Source organism: Chrysochloris asiatica, unplaced genomic scaffold (genome assembly GCF_000296735.1).
Source record: "Chrysochloris asiatica unplaced genomic scaffold, ChrAsi1.0 scaffold00022, whole genome shotgun sequence".
Taxonomy (NCBI): Eukaryota; Metazoa; Chordata; class Mammalia; order Afrosoricida; family Chrysochloridae; genus Chrysochloris; species Chrysochloris asiatica.
This window is the reverse complement of record NW_006408540.1, coordinates 28,064,945-28,080,462: the sequence shown is the minus strand read 5'-3', so window position 1 is coordinate 28,080,462 and position 15,518 is coordinate 28,064,945. Positions and strand designations below refer to the sequence as shown.

Genomic DNA, 15,518 nt, shown 5'->3' with positions numbered 1-15,518 from the left:
TGAATTATGTGTTAGTTTACATGGGTGAACATTATCTTTACATTCATTCTATCATACTTTGTTTCATTGCAATGATCACAATCCCCTGCATGCATCATCAAACACCAAAAGGGTACACTCCACACGCCTGCCCCCTGGCTGCCAGCACACAGCCCTCTCCCTACATGAGTCCAGAGTCCCCAGCCACTCCTTCTGTCCACATCATTGTCTCTGCCTCCATCCCTAGTGTCACTGCCTCTCCAGACACGGTCTCACACTTCACTTTCCTCCCTTGATGGTCCCAGGGACTGCAAAATCAGCAGCTCCCTCCTTTTGTTATCAAACATTTTAAAAAATGTTTTATTGTGAATTATGTGATAGTTTACATGGGAGAACATTAGTTTTACATTCATCCTATGGTATATCGTTTCATTGCCATGATTATAATCCCCTCCATACATCATCAACCAACCCAAGTGTATACCCTACAAGCCTGCCACTGCTCCATCTCTCCACGTCATCATATCTGCCTCCATCTCAGTCATCACTGCTTCTCTGGGTAGGGTCCCACTCTCCACTTTTCTCACTTGATGGCCCCAGAGACGTCTGCTCTTAGACTAAAAAGTTAATCACTCCCCTCCTTGCTACAAAACGTCTACCTTTACATTTCCAACCCTCACAAGTAGGTCTGATAACAATTATCCACTATTGTATCACAAGAGACCCATCAGCATTTCATTTCATCAGCTCCACCTAGACAGATTGGATACTATTCAGTGGAGATTCTACCTTCCTTCATGTCCTCTGAATCTAGGTTCCCTCTTGAAAGCCTGTAAGCCAGTAACTTCTTGCCTTTGTAGCCCCACATTTTGGGTAGCCAATGTCCAAGTTGCCCATCCCTGTCTGCTGTGTGTATGGAGGGGGTGGGAATGATCCTTGCTGTAAGGATTTGTTCCCTCTTTTGAGCTACTGCAGCCATAGGTGTAGGTCAAGTTCATCAAATTGTATCAGATTACTCTTTTTTTCCTCTTCTTTCTTCTTCTGGTTGAGCTCTGATCATCCAGTCTTTGAAGCCAGGTCAAGTGGGTATTATCTGCAAGTTTGGGTGTTCTTGTGTATTTGCCCTCTCTTCTTATCTCCACTCTAGTCTTCTGTGGCTATGCCACTGACTCTGGGCCCAAGGGTTCCCAGGTCTTGCCACACTGCTGGCCAACCAGGTCTCCAGCTGGGTTCACAGGAGTCTATTGAACATTGTAGGGCTTAGCTTGCAGCTTCATTGCTGTTTTCCCTCACTTCCCCTTATCAGTGATGAGCATGGTCACCAATCAGAGTGTGTATTCCCATTGAGTCTTAGTCTTGGAAGGGGGTTTATTCTGAGGGGACCCGACCACTTGCCTTGATGTCTCCTGGGCAAGCAACTTGCTTGTTCTTGTAGTAACAGTCGGTCTGCCTATATTGTTTTGTATTTTTCCTATAGGTCTTTCTTTCAAGAAGTATCTTCTGTTCTTCTAGCCGCTCCAGGCTGGTCTGCTCATCCTTTCAAGTGGAAATTTCCCATCTCTGAAGATCTGAATGTGGTTTAGTGTTACCAAACATTTACATTTACTTTTCCAACACTCACTTTCAAACTTTATAGCAATCATTCCCTATTGAACGACAGGAGTTCTTCCCCCCTCACCTTTTATTAACCCCATCCAGAGAGGTTGGAAACAATTCAGTGGAGGTTATACCTTTCCTTGTATCCTTTGGAGCTAGGTTCCCTATTGAAATCTTGTAAGCCAGTCACTTCTTGTCTTTGTACCCCACCCCCCTTTTTGGGTAGCCAATGTATAAGTTCCACTTCCCTGTTGACCCTCTGTACCAAGGGGGTGGGGGATGATCCTCACTGTAAAGATTTATTTGCTCCTTTTCCATACTGCATCCACAAGCACAGGTCAAATCCATCCCATTTATAATGGGTTACTTCTTTTTTTCTTCCCTCTTCTTTCTTCCTCTAGTTGTGTTCTGATCATCCAGCCATTGATGCCAGGTCAAATGGGTACTATCTGCAAGTGTGGGTGTTCTTGTGCATCCCCCCTCTCTTTTTATAAACTGGAAGCTTTACACTCCATTCTAGTCCTCTGGGACCATGTAACTGTCCCTGGGCCTAGAAGTCCCCAGGTCTCGTCATACGGCTGGTTAACCAGGTCTCAATCCAGGTTAACAGGAGTCCATTGAATGTGGTTGGACTTAGCTCACAACTTCATTGCTGTTTTTACCCCTTTTCCCCTTATTGGTGACCAGCGTGGTCAGCAGCAGGACCGTATGCCTGCTAGTGCATTCCATTTGAATTTCAGTCTTGGAAGGGGGTTTGCCTTGAGGGGACCTGACCACTTGCCTTGACTACTACAAGAACAACTTGGTTGTTCTTATAGTAGTCAATTGGACTGCTGATGTTATTGTTTTTCTGCTGATCTTTCTTTCAAGAAGTATCTTCTGTTCTTCTAACTGCTCCCGACTGGTCTGCTTGTCCTTTCATGTGGGAATGTCCCACCTCAGAAGATTCTGTATGATGACCAGGGTTCCATTTATGGTCTTGTGTAATGCAAAGGCTCTGCAGGGAGCCTCCTTCACTGGGCAAGTTCTAGCCCCATTTTAGTTATTCCAAAGTTATAGGCTGATGGTGGACTTACAAGCTTTCTCTGGTGGTGTTTCTGGCTATTCTTCTCTTTCCCCTTCAAGTGTCTAGTTTACAATAGTAGGCAAGGGAAACCAAGATTCAACAAACAACCAAATGTCTGAACATCATTTCCCCACTTTTACCCATTCAAACCATGCCTCAATCTTTGTATCCACAAGCCCTGTTGTTCCACATTTGTGCTCAGATCATTATTTCCCTCTGTCACATTTAGCCCATGGAAAACCACCTAGCTATTCTCCTATCCACCTTATTTTTCCTTTCCCCTTCCCCTTCTAGTGTATTGCCCCTCCTCCGCCCCAGCATCAAACTACCCTGTGCTCTACCTTCCCCTCCCTCCCCCTCACCCCCTCACCTACATGGCGGTAACCAACAACGAAAACAAAAAAGATAATAATAATAACAATAAAAATAAAATAAAAATTTTCCCTTTCAGTGTGGGTGCTTTATCTTAATATTTTACAATAATGGCTCTATGCCATATTTCTCTTTTTGTGATTGACTGATTTCACTCAGCATAATGTCCTCAAGGTTCATCCTTGTTATACAGTGGCTTCCTGCTTCCTTGTTATTCCTCAGGGTAGCATAGTGTTCCATTGTTTGTATGTATCAAAGTTTGTTTATGCATCTTCCATAGATGGGCACTTAGGCTGTCTCCATTTTTTGCTGTTGTAAATAGTGCTGCTATGAACATTGGTGTGCATACATCTACTTGTGTTACGACTCATATTTATTGTGGATAAATACAAAGTAGAGGGATTGCTGGATCATATGGTATTTCTATTTCCAACCTTCTGAGGAAGTACCATATTGTTTTCCAGAGTGGTTGGACCGTTTTGCAATACCACCCACAATGTAGTACAGTCCCAGTCTCTCCACATTTTCGCCAACATTTATTATCTTCTACTTTTTGGTCTTTGCTATTATTGCTGGTGTGAGATGATATCTCATTGTTGTTTGTATTTTCATCTCTCTAATGGCTAGTGATCATGAACATTTCTTCATATGTTTGTTGGCTGCCCAGATCTCATCCTTGGTGAATTGTCTATTCATGTCCAGTGCCCAGTTTTCAATTGGGTTATTTGTCTTTTTCTTGTAGAGGTGTTGTAGGGTCCTATATATTTTGGAAATTTGCCCCTTGTCTGATGTGTCATTGCAAAATATTTTTTTCCCATTCTGGGACTCCCTTTTTACTCTTTTGATGAAGTCTTTTGCTGTACACAAGTTTTAATTTTAAGTATGTCCCATTGATCTATTTTGTCCATTTTTGTTTGTGTAATTTTCAAAATATTTGGTAGTCTATGTATGTCCCGAATTAGAGCTCTCACGTTTTTTCCCTATTTTTTCATTGATGACCTTTGTAATTCTGGGATTCATATTTAGGTCTTTAATCCAAGCTTAGTTGGTTTTTGTATAAGGTGTGAGGTAAAGGGCTTGTTTCAGACTTTTGCATATCATTTTCCAAATCTGCCAGCACCATCTGTTGAAGAGACCATCTCCTCCCCATGCAATATACTTGGGTACTTTGTCAAATTTCAGTTGGCTGTATGTGGATGAGTTAATTTTTGGATTCTCAATTCTCTTCCAGTGATCAATGTATCTTTCATTATACCAGTACCAGGCTTTTTTCACCACAGTAGCCATGTAGTAAATTTTGAAATCAGGAAGTGAGAAGCTTCCCACCCTGTTCTTCTTAAATAGTGCTTCCCTTAACTTGGGTATCTTAACTTTCCATATAAAATTTGTAATTGTTTTTTTCCATTTCTTTGAAGAACGTCTTTGGAATGTGGATTGGGATTGCATTATATGTGTAAATTACTTTGGGCAGTATTGACGTTTTCACAATGTTAAGTCTTCCTATCCAGGAGCATGGTACATTCTTCCATTTTTGTAGGCCTCTTTTGGTTTCTTGTAGTAGTATTTTGTAGTTTTCTTTGTATAAGTCCTCTGTTTCTCTTGTTACATTTATTCCTAGATATTTCATCCTTGGGACAGCTATTGTAAATGGTCTTGTTTTCCTAATGTCCTTTTCAGCACTGTTGGTATTGGTATAGAGGAATCCAACTGATTTTTGTATGTTGATCTTATATCCTGCCACTTTGCTCAATCCTCCAGTGAGATCTACTAACTTTTTTTCCGAGTCTTTGGGGTTTTCTATATATAGTAGCATATCGTCTGCAAACAGAGAGAGTTTTACTTCCTCTTTACCAATTTGGATGCCCTTGATTTCCCTATTGCCGTATACCTCTGGCTAAGACTTAGAGCACAATATTGAATAGGAGTGGTGATAAGGAGCATCCTTGTCTGGTTCTTGTTCACAGAGGGAAGACTTTCATTTTCTCTCCATTTAGAGTAATGCAGGCTGTTGGTTTTGTACATATGCTTTTGATTATGTTGAGGGATTTCCCTTCAATTCCTACTTTGTTGAGTGTTTTTTTTATCCGGAGTGGATGTTGGATTTTGTCAAATGACTTTTCTGCATCAATTGATATGATCATGTGGTTTTCTTCTTCTTTCTTGTTTATATGGTGGATTATATTGATTGTTTTTCTAATGTTGAACCATCCTTGCATCTGTGATATGAATCCCACTTGGTCATGATGTATTATTTTTTTGATGTGCTGTTCGATTCTCTTGGCTAGGTTTTTGTTGAGAATATTTGCATCTATGTTCATGAGTGATATTAGTCTATAATTTTCTTTCTTAGTGATGCTCTTCCCTGATTTTGGCATGAGGGTTAAGCTTGCTTCATAAAATATATTAGGAAGTTTTCCATCCTCCTCTATATTCTGCAATAATTTGAGTACAATTGGTGAAAGCTCTTCCCTGAATGTCTGGTAGAACTCACCAGTAAAGCTATCTGTTGGACTTCTTTTGGTTGGGAGTTTTTTGATGACCTGATCAATTTCTACTATTGTTATGGGTCTGTTCAAGTTTCCAACTTCACTCTGTGTGAGTTTAGGTAGGTTGTGTTTTTGTAAAAGTGTATTCATCTCTCCTAAGTTTTCAAATTTGTTGGAGTACAACTTTTCATAGTATTCTGTTATTATTCCTTTGATTGCCTTTGGTTCTGTGTGACATCACCCATGTGGTTTCTAATGCTTGTTATTTGTGTCTTCTCCCTCTTTTCTTTTTTAAGATTTGCCAATTATTTGTCGATTTTATTAATCCTTTCAAAGAACCAGTTTCTTTTCCTGTTGTTTTTTTTTTCTCGTTTTTCTGTTTACTACCTCGTTTATTTCTGTTCTGATCTTTATTATTTCTTTTCTCTTGATGACTGTAGGTTCCCTCTTTTGGTCTGTTTCTATTTTCTGGAGATGTTGTGTTAATGTGTTAATTTTGATTCTTTCTTCTTTTTGGATGTGCACATTTATCACATTAAATTGTCCTCTTAGCACCGCTTTTGCCATGTTCCAAAGATATTGGTATGTTGTGTTTCATTCTCATTTTTTTCTAGGAACTTTCTGAATTCACGTTTAATTTATTCTATTATCCAGTCGCCCTTTAGCAGGGTGTTAGTCTGTCTCCATGTATTAAGCTTTATTTCCTCGATCTTCTTATTTTTGATTTCTTATTTTATGGCATTGTGGTCTGAAAAGATGCTTTGTAGCATTTTGAAATTTGTAAATTTATGAAGGCTTGCTTTATGACTGAACACATTGTCAATTCTGGAGTATGTTCCATGTGCACTGGAAAAGAATGTATATTGTGCTGTTGTTGGGTTGAATGTTCTGTACACGTCTATGAGGTCAAGTTGGTTGATTATGCTGTTTAGTTCCTCTGTAGCTTTGTTGAGTTTTTTTCTTGTTTTTCTATCCTTTCTCAAAAGTGGCATATTAAAATCCCTTACTATAATTTTAGCTTTATCTATTTCTTTCTTCAATTCTAGTAGGGTTTGCTTTATATATCTTGGTGCTCTTTCATTTGCAGCACAGATGTTATTTATGGTTATGTCATCTTGCTCAATTGACCCTTTAATCATGAGACAGTGTCCTTCCTTATCTCTTATGGTGGTTTTTGCCTTAAAGTTTACTTTATCAGAGATTAGTATAGACTCTCCTGCTTGTTTTTTTATTGCTGTTAGCTTGGTATATTTTTTCCCCCATCCTTTAACTTTTTAGTCTGTTTTTGTCCTTGTGTGTAAGATGTGTCTCTTGCAGGCAGCATATTGAAAGGTCTTGTTCCTTATCCATTCAGCCACTCTTTGATTGCACTGGTTCACTGGTGCATTTAATCCATTGACATTCAGTGTAATTATAGATAGGTATGGGTTAACTGCTGTCATTATGTTAATTTTGGGGGGCCTGTTGCTCCTTTGTTCTGCATGCCTTCTTGTGTTGCGTCAATGTTTTTTGCTATTTGTTGTTTGTTTATTCTTTGTTTTAATGTTTCCTTGCTCTGCTTGGATTTTCATTTTCATGGTAAGTTGTGAAGTATTAATTTTCTCTGGTGTTACTCTTTAGTCTGTTAAGTTTTCCCTGAGTTTAAGACAGTCTGTTGTATCCTGTCATCTTCTTGACCTTCTCACCACCTGGATCTCTGTTCCTATATTTTTCTCTTCTTTAATATTGCTAATATTTTGATCTTTGTTTGGCCTCACAGGTCCTCTGGATTCATTCTTGTAATTATGTTCCATTCTGAATTCTGCTATCCATCAACTGAGTTCCAGGTGGTGTTCCACGTCTGTCAATCTCTGGCTGTTGTCTGTTCTTGTTGATTTTCATTACAAAGAACTCTCTTTGGGATGTTTTAAAGCGCTGGATTGGCTTTAACAACATCTCTTAGCTTCTGTTTATCCTGGAATGTTTTGATTGCACCATCATATTTGATTGACAGTTTTGCTGGATAGACAATTCTTGGTTGCAGTTTTTTTTCTTTTAGGGTTTTGTATATGTCTCCCCATTGCCTTCTTGCATGCATGGTTTCTGCTGAGAAGTCAGAGCTTAATCTGATTTGCTTGCCTTTGTAGGTGACACTTCTCTTTTCCCTGGCTGCTTTTATGATTCTCTCCTTGTCTTTGATTTTGGAGAGCTTGATTATGATATGTCTCAGTGATTTTCTTTTGGGGTCTATCCTTCCTGCAGTTCTTTCAGTTTCTTGAATGTTTATCTTCTCGTGCTTCAAGATGTTAGGAAAATTTTCTTCCAATAGCTCTTCAACTATCTTTTCTGTGGACTTCTCTGATTCTTCCTGTTCTGGAATGCCAATAACTCTTAAACTATTCCTCTTTATATTATCCAGCATGAATGTTAGACTCTCTTCAGATTTTTCAACACTTTTTTTTTTTTTAACAAAACAGTCTTGGTCTGGACCATCCTCACAATCGTTGCCATGTTTGAGCCAATTGTTGCATCCATGATATCAATCCATCTTCTTAAGGCTCTTTCTCTTAGTAACTGATCCTCTATTTTGTCACGTATGATATCCTTTTCAAGGGACTGGTACCTCCTGATAACATGTCCAAAGTACATATGTAAACGTCAATCCTTTTTTATACTTGCTCTCCTAGCTTAGCAGTAATGAGAGATTTGTCTTCTACCTCGCTGCTTTTGGCTTCCATCTCTTCCATTCTGCTACTTTGCCCTTTCAGTATATTGTCCATTTCTGATATTTTATTGTTAATCATCTGGATGCCTTTTTGTGGGTTTTGGAGTGTTTCCAATTCCGTATCTATCTTGTTTGATTGCTTCTTTAGCACTTTTCTGACTTCTTCCTTATTTTCCTCCACCCCTCTTTGGAGCATTTGTATTTGTTTGCATATTATTCTTCTGAATTCCTTCTCAGACAGATCCAGAGCCTGATCTTCTACTGGAAATTCTGTGTCTGATTCCAGCTTATTTGTCTCAGTTACTTTTTTCTGGTTTTGGACATGTGTTGATATCTTTAATTTGTGCTTTCTTGGACATTTTCAACAGTTATGTGCATTTTTAATGCTTACATGGATGTATATTGCTTTTTGTTAGGCTTGCTGAGCGTTTCCTGGTGAATATTATCTGGAGACAGGCTTCCCTTTTCACGTGTAATGTCTAGCAGCTGGTTTGGCTCTTGTCCAGATGGTGGGATACTACAGGGTATGCTTGTAGCTTGACTATATGGGCACAGCTGCTGTCTCTTCCTCGTTAAGGTAGGGGGAGAAAGCTTCCACCCCTGGGAGAAAAGTGAGGCCAAAAGTACCAAAGACAGAAATAATATAAAAGCAGAGACTGAAACCACAAATCAAAAACAAAAATAAAAGTGTGATTGACACTTTTCACTGGCCTTTGCTGTGCAAAGTGTCCCACTTAGGTAAACTATGGGGTGGGTTCCCAGGGTCAAAACATCATAGGAAGCAGCCTGCAGGTTTCCTCTCTGTGCCGTTGGAAAACTGTGGGTGCAATGCTGGACCCTTTTGGGAGTGTGCTCCCACCCGCCTGAAGGTGTCTTGGCTGTGCAATCAGGGTGCAATCCAGGTGAAGAGGAGAGATACATGAAAAATGAAAAGTGAAAGATGAAAAATTGGTCACACCTCTCCCTTCAAGTGCACTGCTCAGCGGCTTCTAGCACTGGGTGGCTGCCTCCACTTGGCTGTGGCCCCACCCTCCGGCCTGAGGACTTCTGGCTGCTGCCCACTGCGGCTGGGTCAACTCAGAAATCACTGTATTTTGTTTCCACCTGCAAATTTCTTCTCAATGGGAGAGGGGGAAACTGGTGCCCGGAACCTTAAGCAAGATCCAAAGCTCTACAGTTTTTCTGTGGACTGCTGTTTTTCTGCTTTTAGGGGGTTTTGGCAGAGGGGTTTTCACTGTCTGTCTCTACTTTCCCCACCCCCAAACCAGAAGGCTATTGGCTAGTATTTTGTTGAGGATTTTTGCATTTATGTTCATGAAAAATATTCATTAATAATTTTCTTTTTTAGTGATACCCTTGTGTTGTTTTGGTATGAGGGTTATGCTAACTTCATAAAATGTATTTGGGAGATTTCCATAATTTTCTATGCTTTGAAATGGTTTAAATAAAATTAGTTTCAGCAGTTCTGTAAATATTTGGAGAGATTCACCAGCAAAATCATCTGGGCCTGGAATTTTTTTGAGAGTGGTTTTTTTTAATGAACTATCATTTTTTTTCTTTTGTTATAAGTCTATAAAAGTTTTGTGCTTCACTCTGTGCTATTTAGGTAGATTGTGTTTTTCTAAAAAATATTTGCATTTCTTCTGGAGTCTCTAATTTATTGAAGTACAACTCTTGATGGTATTCTGTTATTATCCTTTTTATTTACATTAGTTCTGTTTTGACATCACCCATATTGTTTATTTTGAGTGTGATTTATATCTTCTTTTTTTCTTTTCTTAGATTTGCCAATGATTTGTTAATTTTATTAATCTTTCAAAGTACCAACATCTTGTCTTGTTGATTCTTTCTATTATTTTTCTGTTTTCTAATTAATTTATTTCTGCTCTAATCCTTATTTCTATTTTCTTCTGGTGACTGTAGGCTTCCTTTCCTGTCTTTTTCTAATTGTTGGAGAATGTGTTGTTTTTGATTCAATGTGTGGATTTTGGTTCAATCTTCTTTTTGGATATGCATGTTTATTGCTATAAATGTCCTCTAAGTACTGCTTTTGCTGGACCCCAAACGTTTTGTATGTTGTTTTGTCATTCTCATTTGCTTCAAGAAATCCTTTTATTTCATTTTTTATTTGTTTTGTGTATGTTTCCCATTGCCTTCTTGTCTCTGTGATTTCTGCTGAGAAATCAGAGCTTAATCTTATTGGTAACATTTTGTTTTGCTGAGCGGCCTTCAGGATTCTCTCCTTGTCTTTGATTTTGGAGAGTTTTATTATGATATGGTTTGACAATTTTCTTTTGAGGTCTATCTTTTTTGTGGTTCATTCAGTTTCTTGAAAGTTTATCTTCTCATCTTTCATTACATAGGTTCCAGCAAGTCTTCAATGATCTTTTCTGTGCCTTTCTGTGGTGCTTCTTGTTTTGGAGTTCTGATCAACCATAGGCAATTTTTCATCATTTTGTCCCACATGCAATTTTTCATCATTTTGTCCCACTTAGGCTTTCTTCAGATTTTTCAATATTTTTTTCTGATTATTCTTCTAGCTTACTTGTATTGAAAGATTAATCTTCAAGCTCAAATGGCTTCTATTGATTTAGATCTGCTCTTTTGTCTTTTCAATGTGTTGTCTGTTTCTGGTGTCTTCTGAATTTCTGTTTGCCTGTTTCATATTGTCTTCAATCCTTGGGGATTTTTTTTATTGCTCCTGTAGCACTTTTCTGAATTCTTCCTTGTTTCCCTTGACCTTTCTGTTAATCTTTTGTAGGTGCCTAAATATCATTCTCCTGCCTGGATTATTTTTCAGGTTGTTCCAGTGCCTCTGTCTCTTCAAAACCATTTTTTTTTTTTTTTTTAGCTCTTTCTCTTGGTTGTTTGTTTGAACTACTGTCTTTTCCTTCATGTAAATAGACATTTCCTGCTGTTTTTATGGCATTGTGGTGGTGTATTTATATTAACTTGATGAAAGTATGTTAGTATATTCTTAGGTGCTCACCAACTGCCTTCTACTGAGTGTGATCAGGAAATAAACTTGTGTGCTGCTTTCTGCTCACTGTTTCTGCAGTTCAATTCAGAGTGGGGTTTGCTTATGTTGTTTATAGTTGCTGCACAGAAGCTGGTATTGACTCTTGCCCAATTGGTGGGGTTGTTGAGTGTACTGCTGTTACTTGGCTGTATGGCTGCAGTTTCTGTCTTCTGTTGGGTCATGCAAGAAGAAGGAAAACAAACAAACCAGCCAATACAGCAAAAAAATGAAAGTCAACAACATTCTCTCTGCCAATAAGCAGTATGCAGTGTCACCTACTGGTGACTTACCTTCACAATCACCTGAGATAAATTCAAGATGGCTACACTCTACTAAGTGAACCCACACAGATTTCCAGCCTCATTTCCTTCCTACTTCCCCACCCCCTACCACACACATTTGTGCAGCCACCTCTCCTAGAAAGAGCCTTTCCACACTGGCCAGGATGGACTTTGCATACTTGGAGGAGGTCCTGCTCTTGTACAGTTATTGTAGATGTTGTTGTTGCTGTCAAGTGCCATTGAGTTGGTACCAGCTCATAGTGACCTTATGCACAGAACAAAACACTGCCTAATCCTGGGATACCTCCTCCCTGTGGCTCATGACCTCTATTCCCACCTCCAAGTGTCTCAGATCACCTGGAAAGTGGGAGAATCCTTGGTGATGTATGCAGTTGGAGGCCTGTCTCACCTTGGATCACCAGTGGAGTATGAGACACCAGAGGAAATAAAGAAGAAATAAAATTGCACTTTGTCTCTGAGAGTCACAGATAGGTTTCTGAAACATGAATATGTTTTCTTATATCTTAATCCATTCACAGATTCTCAAGAGTGGTGGTGGCAGGTTTTGATCACCACAACTCACCAGTCACCACCACTGGTGCTGCATCTGTTCAACTCTCCAAAGCAATAGCATTCTCCTGCTTTCTCCCAGTATTTTCTGTTTGCACACATCATTTTTCCTGACCCTTCTTGTCTTATGAGCTTTGTGTTTTGTTTTGTTTTTTGGTGAAAATGCTGCCTTTTTATTATTGTTCACTTTATAGATCTGTCAGTTGTTTGGCTGCAAGGTGACCCCCCAGGAAAAGATTCAGTTCCAGGTTTGGAAAATGTCTAAGAACTATAGTTTCAGGAGTTCCATGAATCTCTATTTACCAGTAACGATTGTCTTTTACATGATTTTGAAATTTGTTCTACATTTTTTAACCATTCTGTCCAGAACCTTCTGTGATCCTGATCAGAGTGGTTGGTAATGGTAGTTTGGCACCCTCTAGTTCTACTGATTTCAGGTTAATGGAGATTTTAGTTTGTGTGGCCCATTAGTCCTTTGGATTAATTATTTGCTTGAGTCTTTCTTTCTTTCTTTTTTTTTTTTTAAACTCTTCTTTCCTCTAGACAAGGAGAGACCAATATTTGCATCTGTGATGGTTGTTCACTAGCTTTTAAGACGTTGTCTATAGTCACCACAATGGGTGTTGATCCTTGTCTTTGTGAATGAGGTAATGCCAATTGACCCAGCTGGCCCTATGTCACATCTTTCTCCCACTAAGTGGCTGGTGAGTTCAAACAGTTATCCAGTGCTTATACTTCAGCGCCACATGGCTATTGAGACTGTCTAGATACACTTTATATCTCTCAAAAATGATTTGGGCCAGGACACAACCTACACTGACATGGCCTCATTAACACAACAGAGATAATTCTATTCACTAACAGAATTATATCCACAGGTATAGGGTTTCGAACTCTAACACATTTTTTCTGAGTGACACAGCTTAAGCTATAACAGTATTTAAATTAAACAGTTTCATTTTCAGAACTGACTCAAATGAGAAAGCACATTCATACACTGTTGTTTTTAAATACCTTAGGAAGTTATGAGGAACCTGGTGAAACGTTATGTTGCTGCAATGATTCGAGATGCTAAAACTGAAGAAGGTCTTACAGAAGAGAACTTTAAGGTAAACATTTTCTTCTGCATCCTGACTGGAGGCAGATTAAACAGCATTTGGAATTAGATACAGAATGTTAAATTAGATCTGGAAGTTCAGTCCTACACTGTATGTTCCAGCAAATGTACAATCTCCTGATTTTTTAATTAAATTCCTATTTAATTGTTTAAAACCCACAAGAGGTTAAACTTCTTCTGAAAATAAGTTGTTTTCAAATTTACCTAATTTTAACTGTCAAAGGAATTTACTTGGAGACAGAGAAAATTCTAGTCCCTTGGGCATTCTATCTTGGTGATTCCAGCAATATTTTCTTTAATGAGCTTTATTTTTTGAATCCTCATCTTGATTTCTAAATCCAAAATATTTAGTAAGCAACATGCTACCAAAAAAAAAAAAAAAGCCTTTCTGTGTACACAGCATTGCTTTGTTATCAGGAGATTCAAGAGTGAGTTTCATTGTAATTTAAGTCAGTATTTCTTCTTGCTTAATTCTGTCAGAGGGGACAGGTGGAACATCTGAAATGCTATATGATAAAACCACATAAATCAGTACAAGTTAATTATTCTCCATGAGTGTTTAGAAGTTTAGAGAAATTGGTTAAGGTCAACAAGATTTTATTAGTTAAAAAACAAAACAAATAACTCTATAAGAGACCTTTAACTGAGAAAGACAGCAGTTTTAACAAATACAATTAAGAAAAGCAGACAGGTCAATAAATAGATAAATTGTAAACCTAAAGCACAAATTGAAAATTGATTATAAATGTTTTCAGCTACAGAATCAAATTTTCGAAGTTATGTGTTTTTATGTTGTTTTGAGATAGATATAGGAGCTAAATTAAAGGTAGGAGGCCACCCTGAAGGCCACCATCAAGTTGTCAGTACCAGTACCTGCACCAGTTGCTATGGAGTTGACTTCAACTCATGATGTCCCTATATGTATGAAAGAAGAGCTGTGCTTCGTGAGCTACTGAGTGTGTTAGCCACCATTTGTACCATTGTTGTTGTTATGTGCCATGGAGTCGGTTCCAACTCATAGCGACCCTGTACAGGGTTTCCAAGGCTATAAATCTTTATGGAGCAGAAAGCCTCATCTTTCTCCCACGGAACAGCTGGTAGTTTCGAACTGCTGACCTTGCGGTTCGCAGCCCAATTTGTAACCACCATGCTATCAGAGCTCCTTTGTACCATATAGGACTCTAAATGTATCCAGGTAGACATTTAGTTCCTAAATATTGTCAGATGCGTGTGTGAAATGAGAAAACTGTGCTTTCTAATGTTTATTTTAGTCACTTTAAATTTTAATTTAAAGTTTATCATTTTAAATTTCTTTAGGAACTCAAACAAGACATTTCTAGTTTTCGTTTTGAAGTCGTGGGATTGCTAAGAGGAAGCAAACTTTCCACTATACAATCCGCTAATGGCGCAAAGGAGTCTTCCAATTCAGCCGACTCAGAAGAAAAGAGTGACAATGAAGGTAGTAGTAAGGACAAGAAAAAGAATTTCAGCCTTTTTGACTTAACTACTCTGATTCATCCAAGGTCAGCAGCGATTGCCTCTGAAAGACATAACATAAGCAATGGCTCCGCCCTGGTGGCGCAAGAGCACTCAAGGGAGAAGCAGAGAAAAGTGAATTTTGTGACTGATATTAAAAACTTTGGGTTATTTCATAGACGATCAAAACAAAACGCTGCTGAGCAAAATGCAAGTCATATCTTTTCTGTTTCAGAAGAAGTTGCTCGCCAAAAGGCTGAAAGAGGACCCCCTGAGAGAAATATTCAACTGGAATCCCGAGCATTAGCTTCAAGGGGTAACCTGAACATTCCTGGTCTCAGTGAACAATGTGTATTAGTGGACCACAGAGAAAGGAATACAGACACATTGGCTTTGCAGGTAGGCAAGAGAGTATGTTCCTTCAAGTCAGAGAAGGTGGTGGTAGAGGACACTGTTCCCATCATACCAAAGGAGAAACATGCCATGGAAGAGGACTCTTCAGTCCTCACCCAAACAGTCGCTTATGAAGATTATGTGACAACACGATTGTGATCGTTGAAGGACGAAGAGTTTATCCTTCAGATACATATTTTCCACAGTGCGCTGGTCAGGGCGATATCTTCAAAATTAAATTAGCAAAAGCTAACTTGTACTTTGAGGTCCTGCTGTGGCACTGTAGGGAAAACACTGGACTGTTAACTGCAGGGTTGGCAGTTCAAACCTACCAGCCACTCCTCAGAAATCCTATGCAGTGTTGCTAGGAGTCGGACCCAACTTGACGGCACTTAACAATAACTTATACTTTATAGCATTTACCAACTATGGCATATTAGCTTATAACCTGTTGAAATA

At 38.8% G+C, this 15,518-nt stretch overlaps 1 protein-coding gene across 8 annotated transcripts in view; it reads left to right on the top strand.

Annotated features, from left to right (window-relative positions):
* TRPC4 (transient receptor potential cation channel, subfamily C, member 4) overlaps positions 1 to 15,273 on the top strand; it is a 448,068-nt gene extending 432,795 nt beyond the window's left edge. For 4 of the 8 annotated variants that reach the window (XM_006837664.1, XM_006837663.1, XM_006837669.1 and 1 more), the window contains 2 exons: positions 13,093 to 13,182; positions 14,508 to 15,273. In XM_006837664.1, coding sequence (XP_006837727.1) covers positions 13,093 to 13,182; positions 14,508 to 15,218 — 801 coding nt within the window. In that variant the 3' untranslated portion in view covers positions 15,219 to 15,273. The remainder of the gene's footprint in view (positions 1 to 13,092; positions 13,183 to 14,507) is intronic. The other 4 variants (XM_006837666.1, XM_006837668.1, XM_006837665.1 and 1 more) reach the window with 4 other exon arrangements.
* Positions 15,274 to 15,518: the final 245 nt, after the last annotated feature.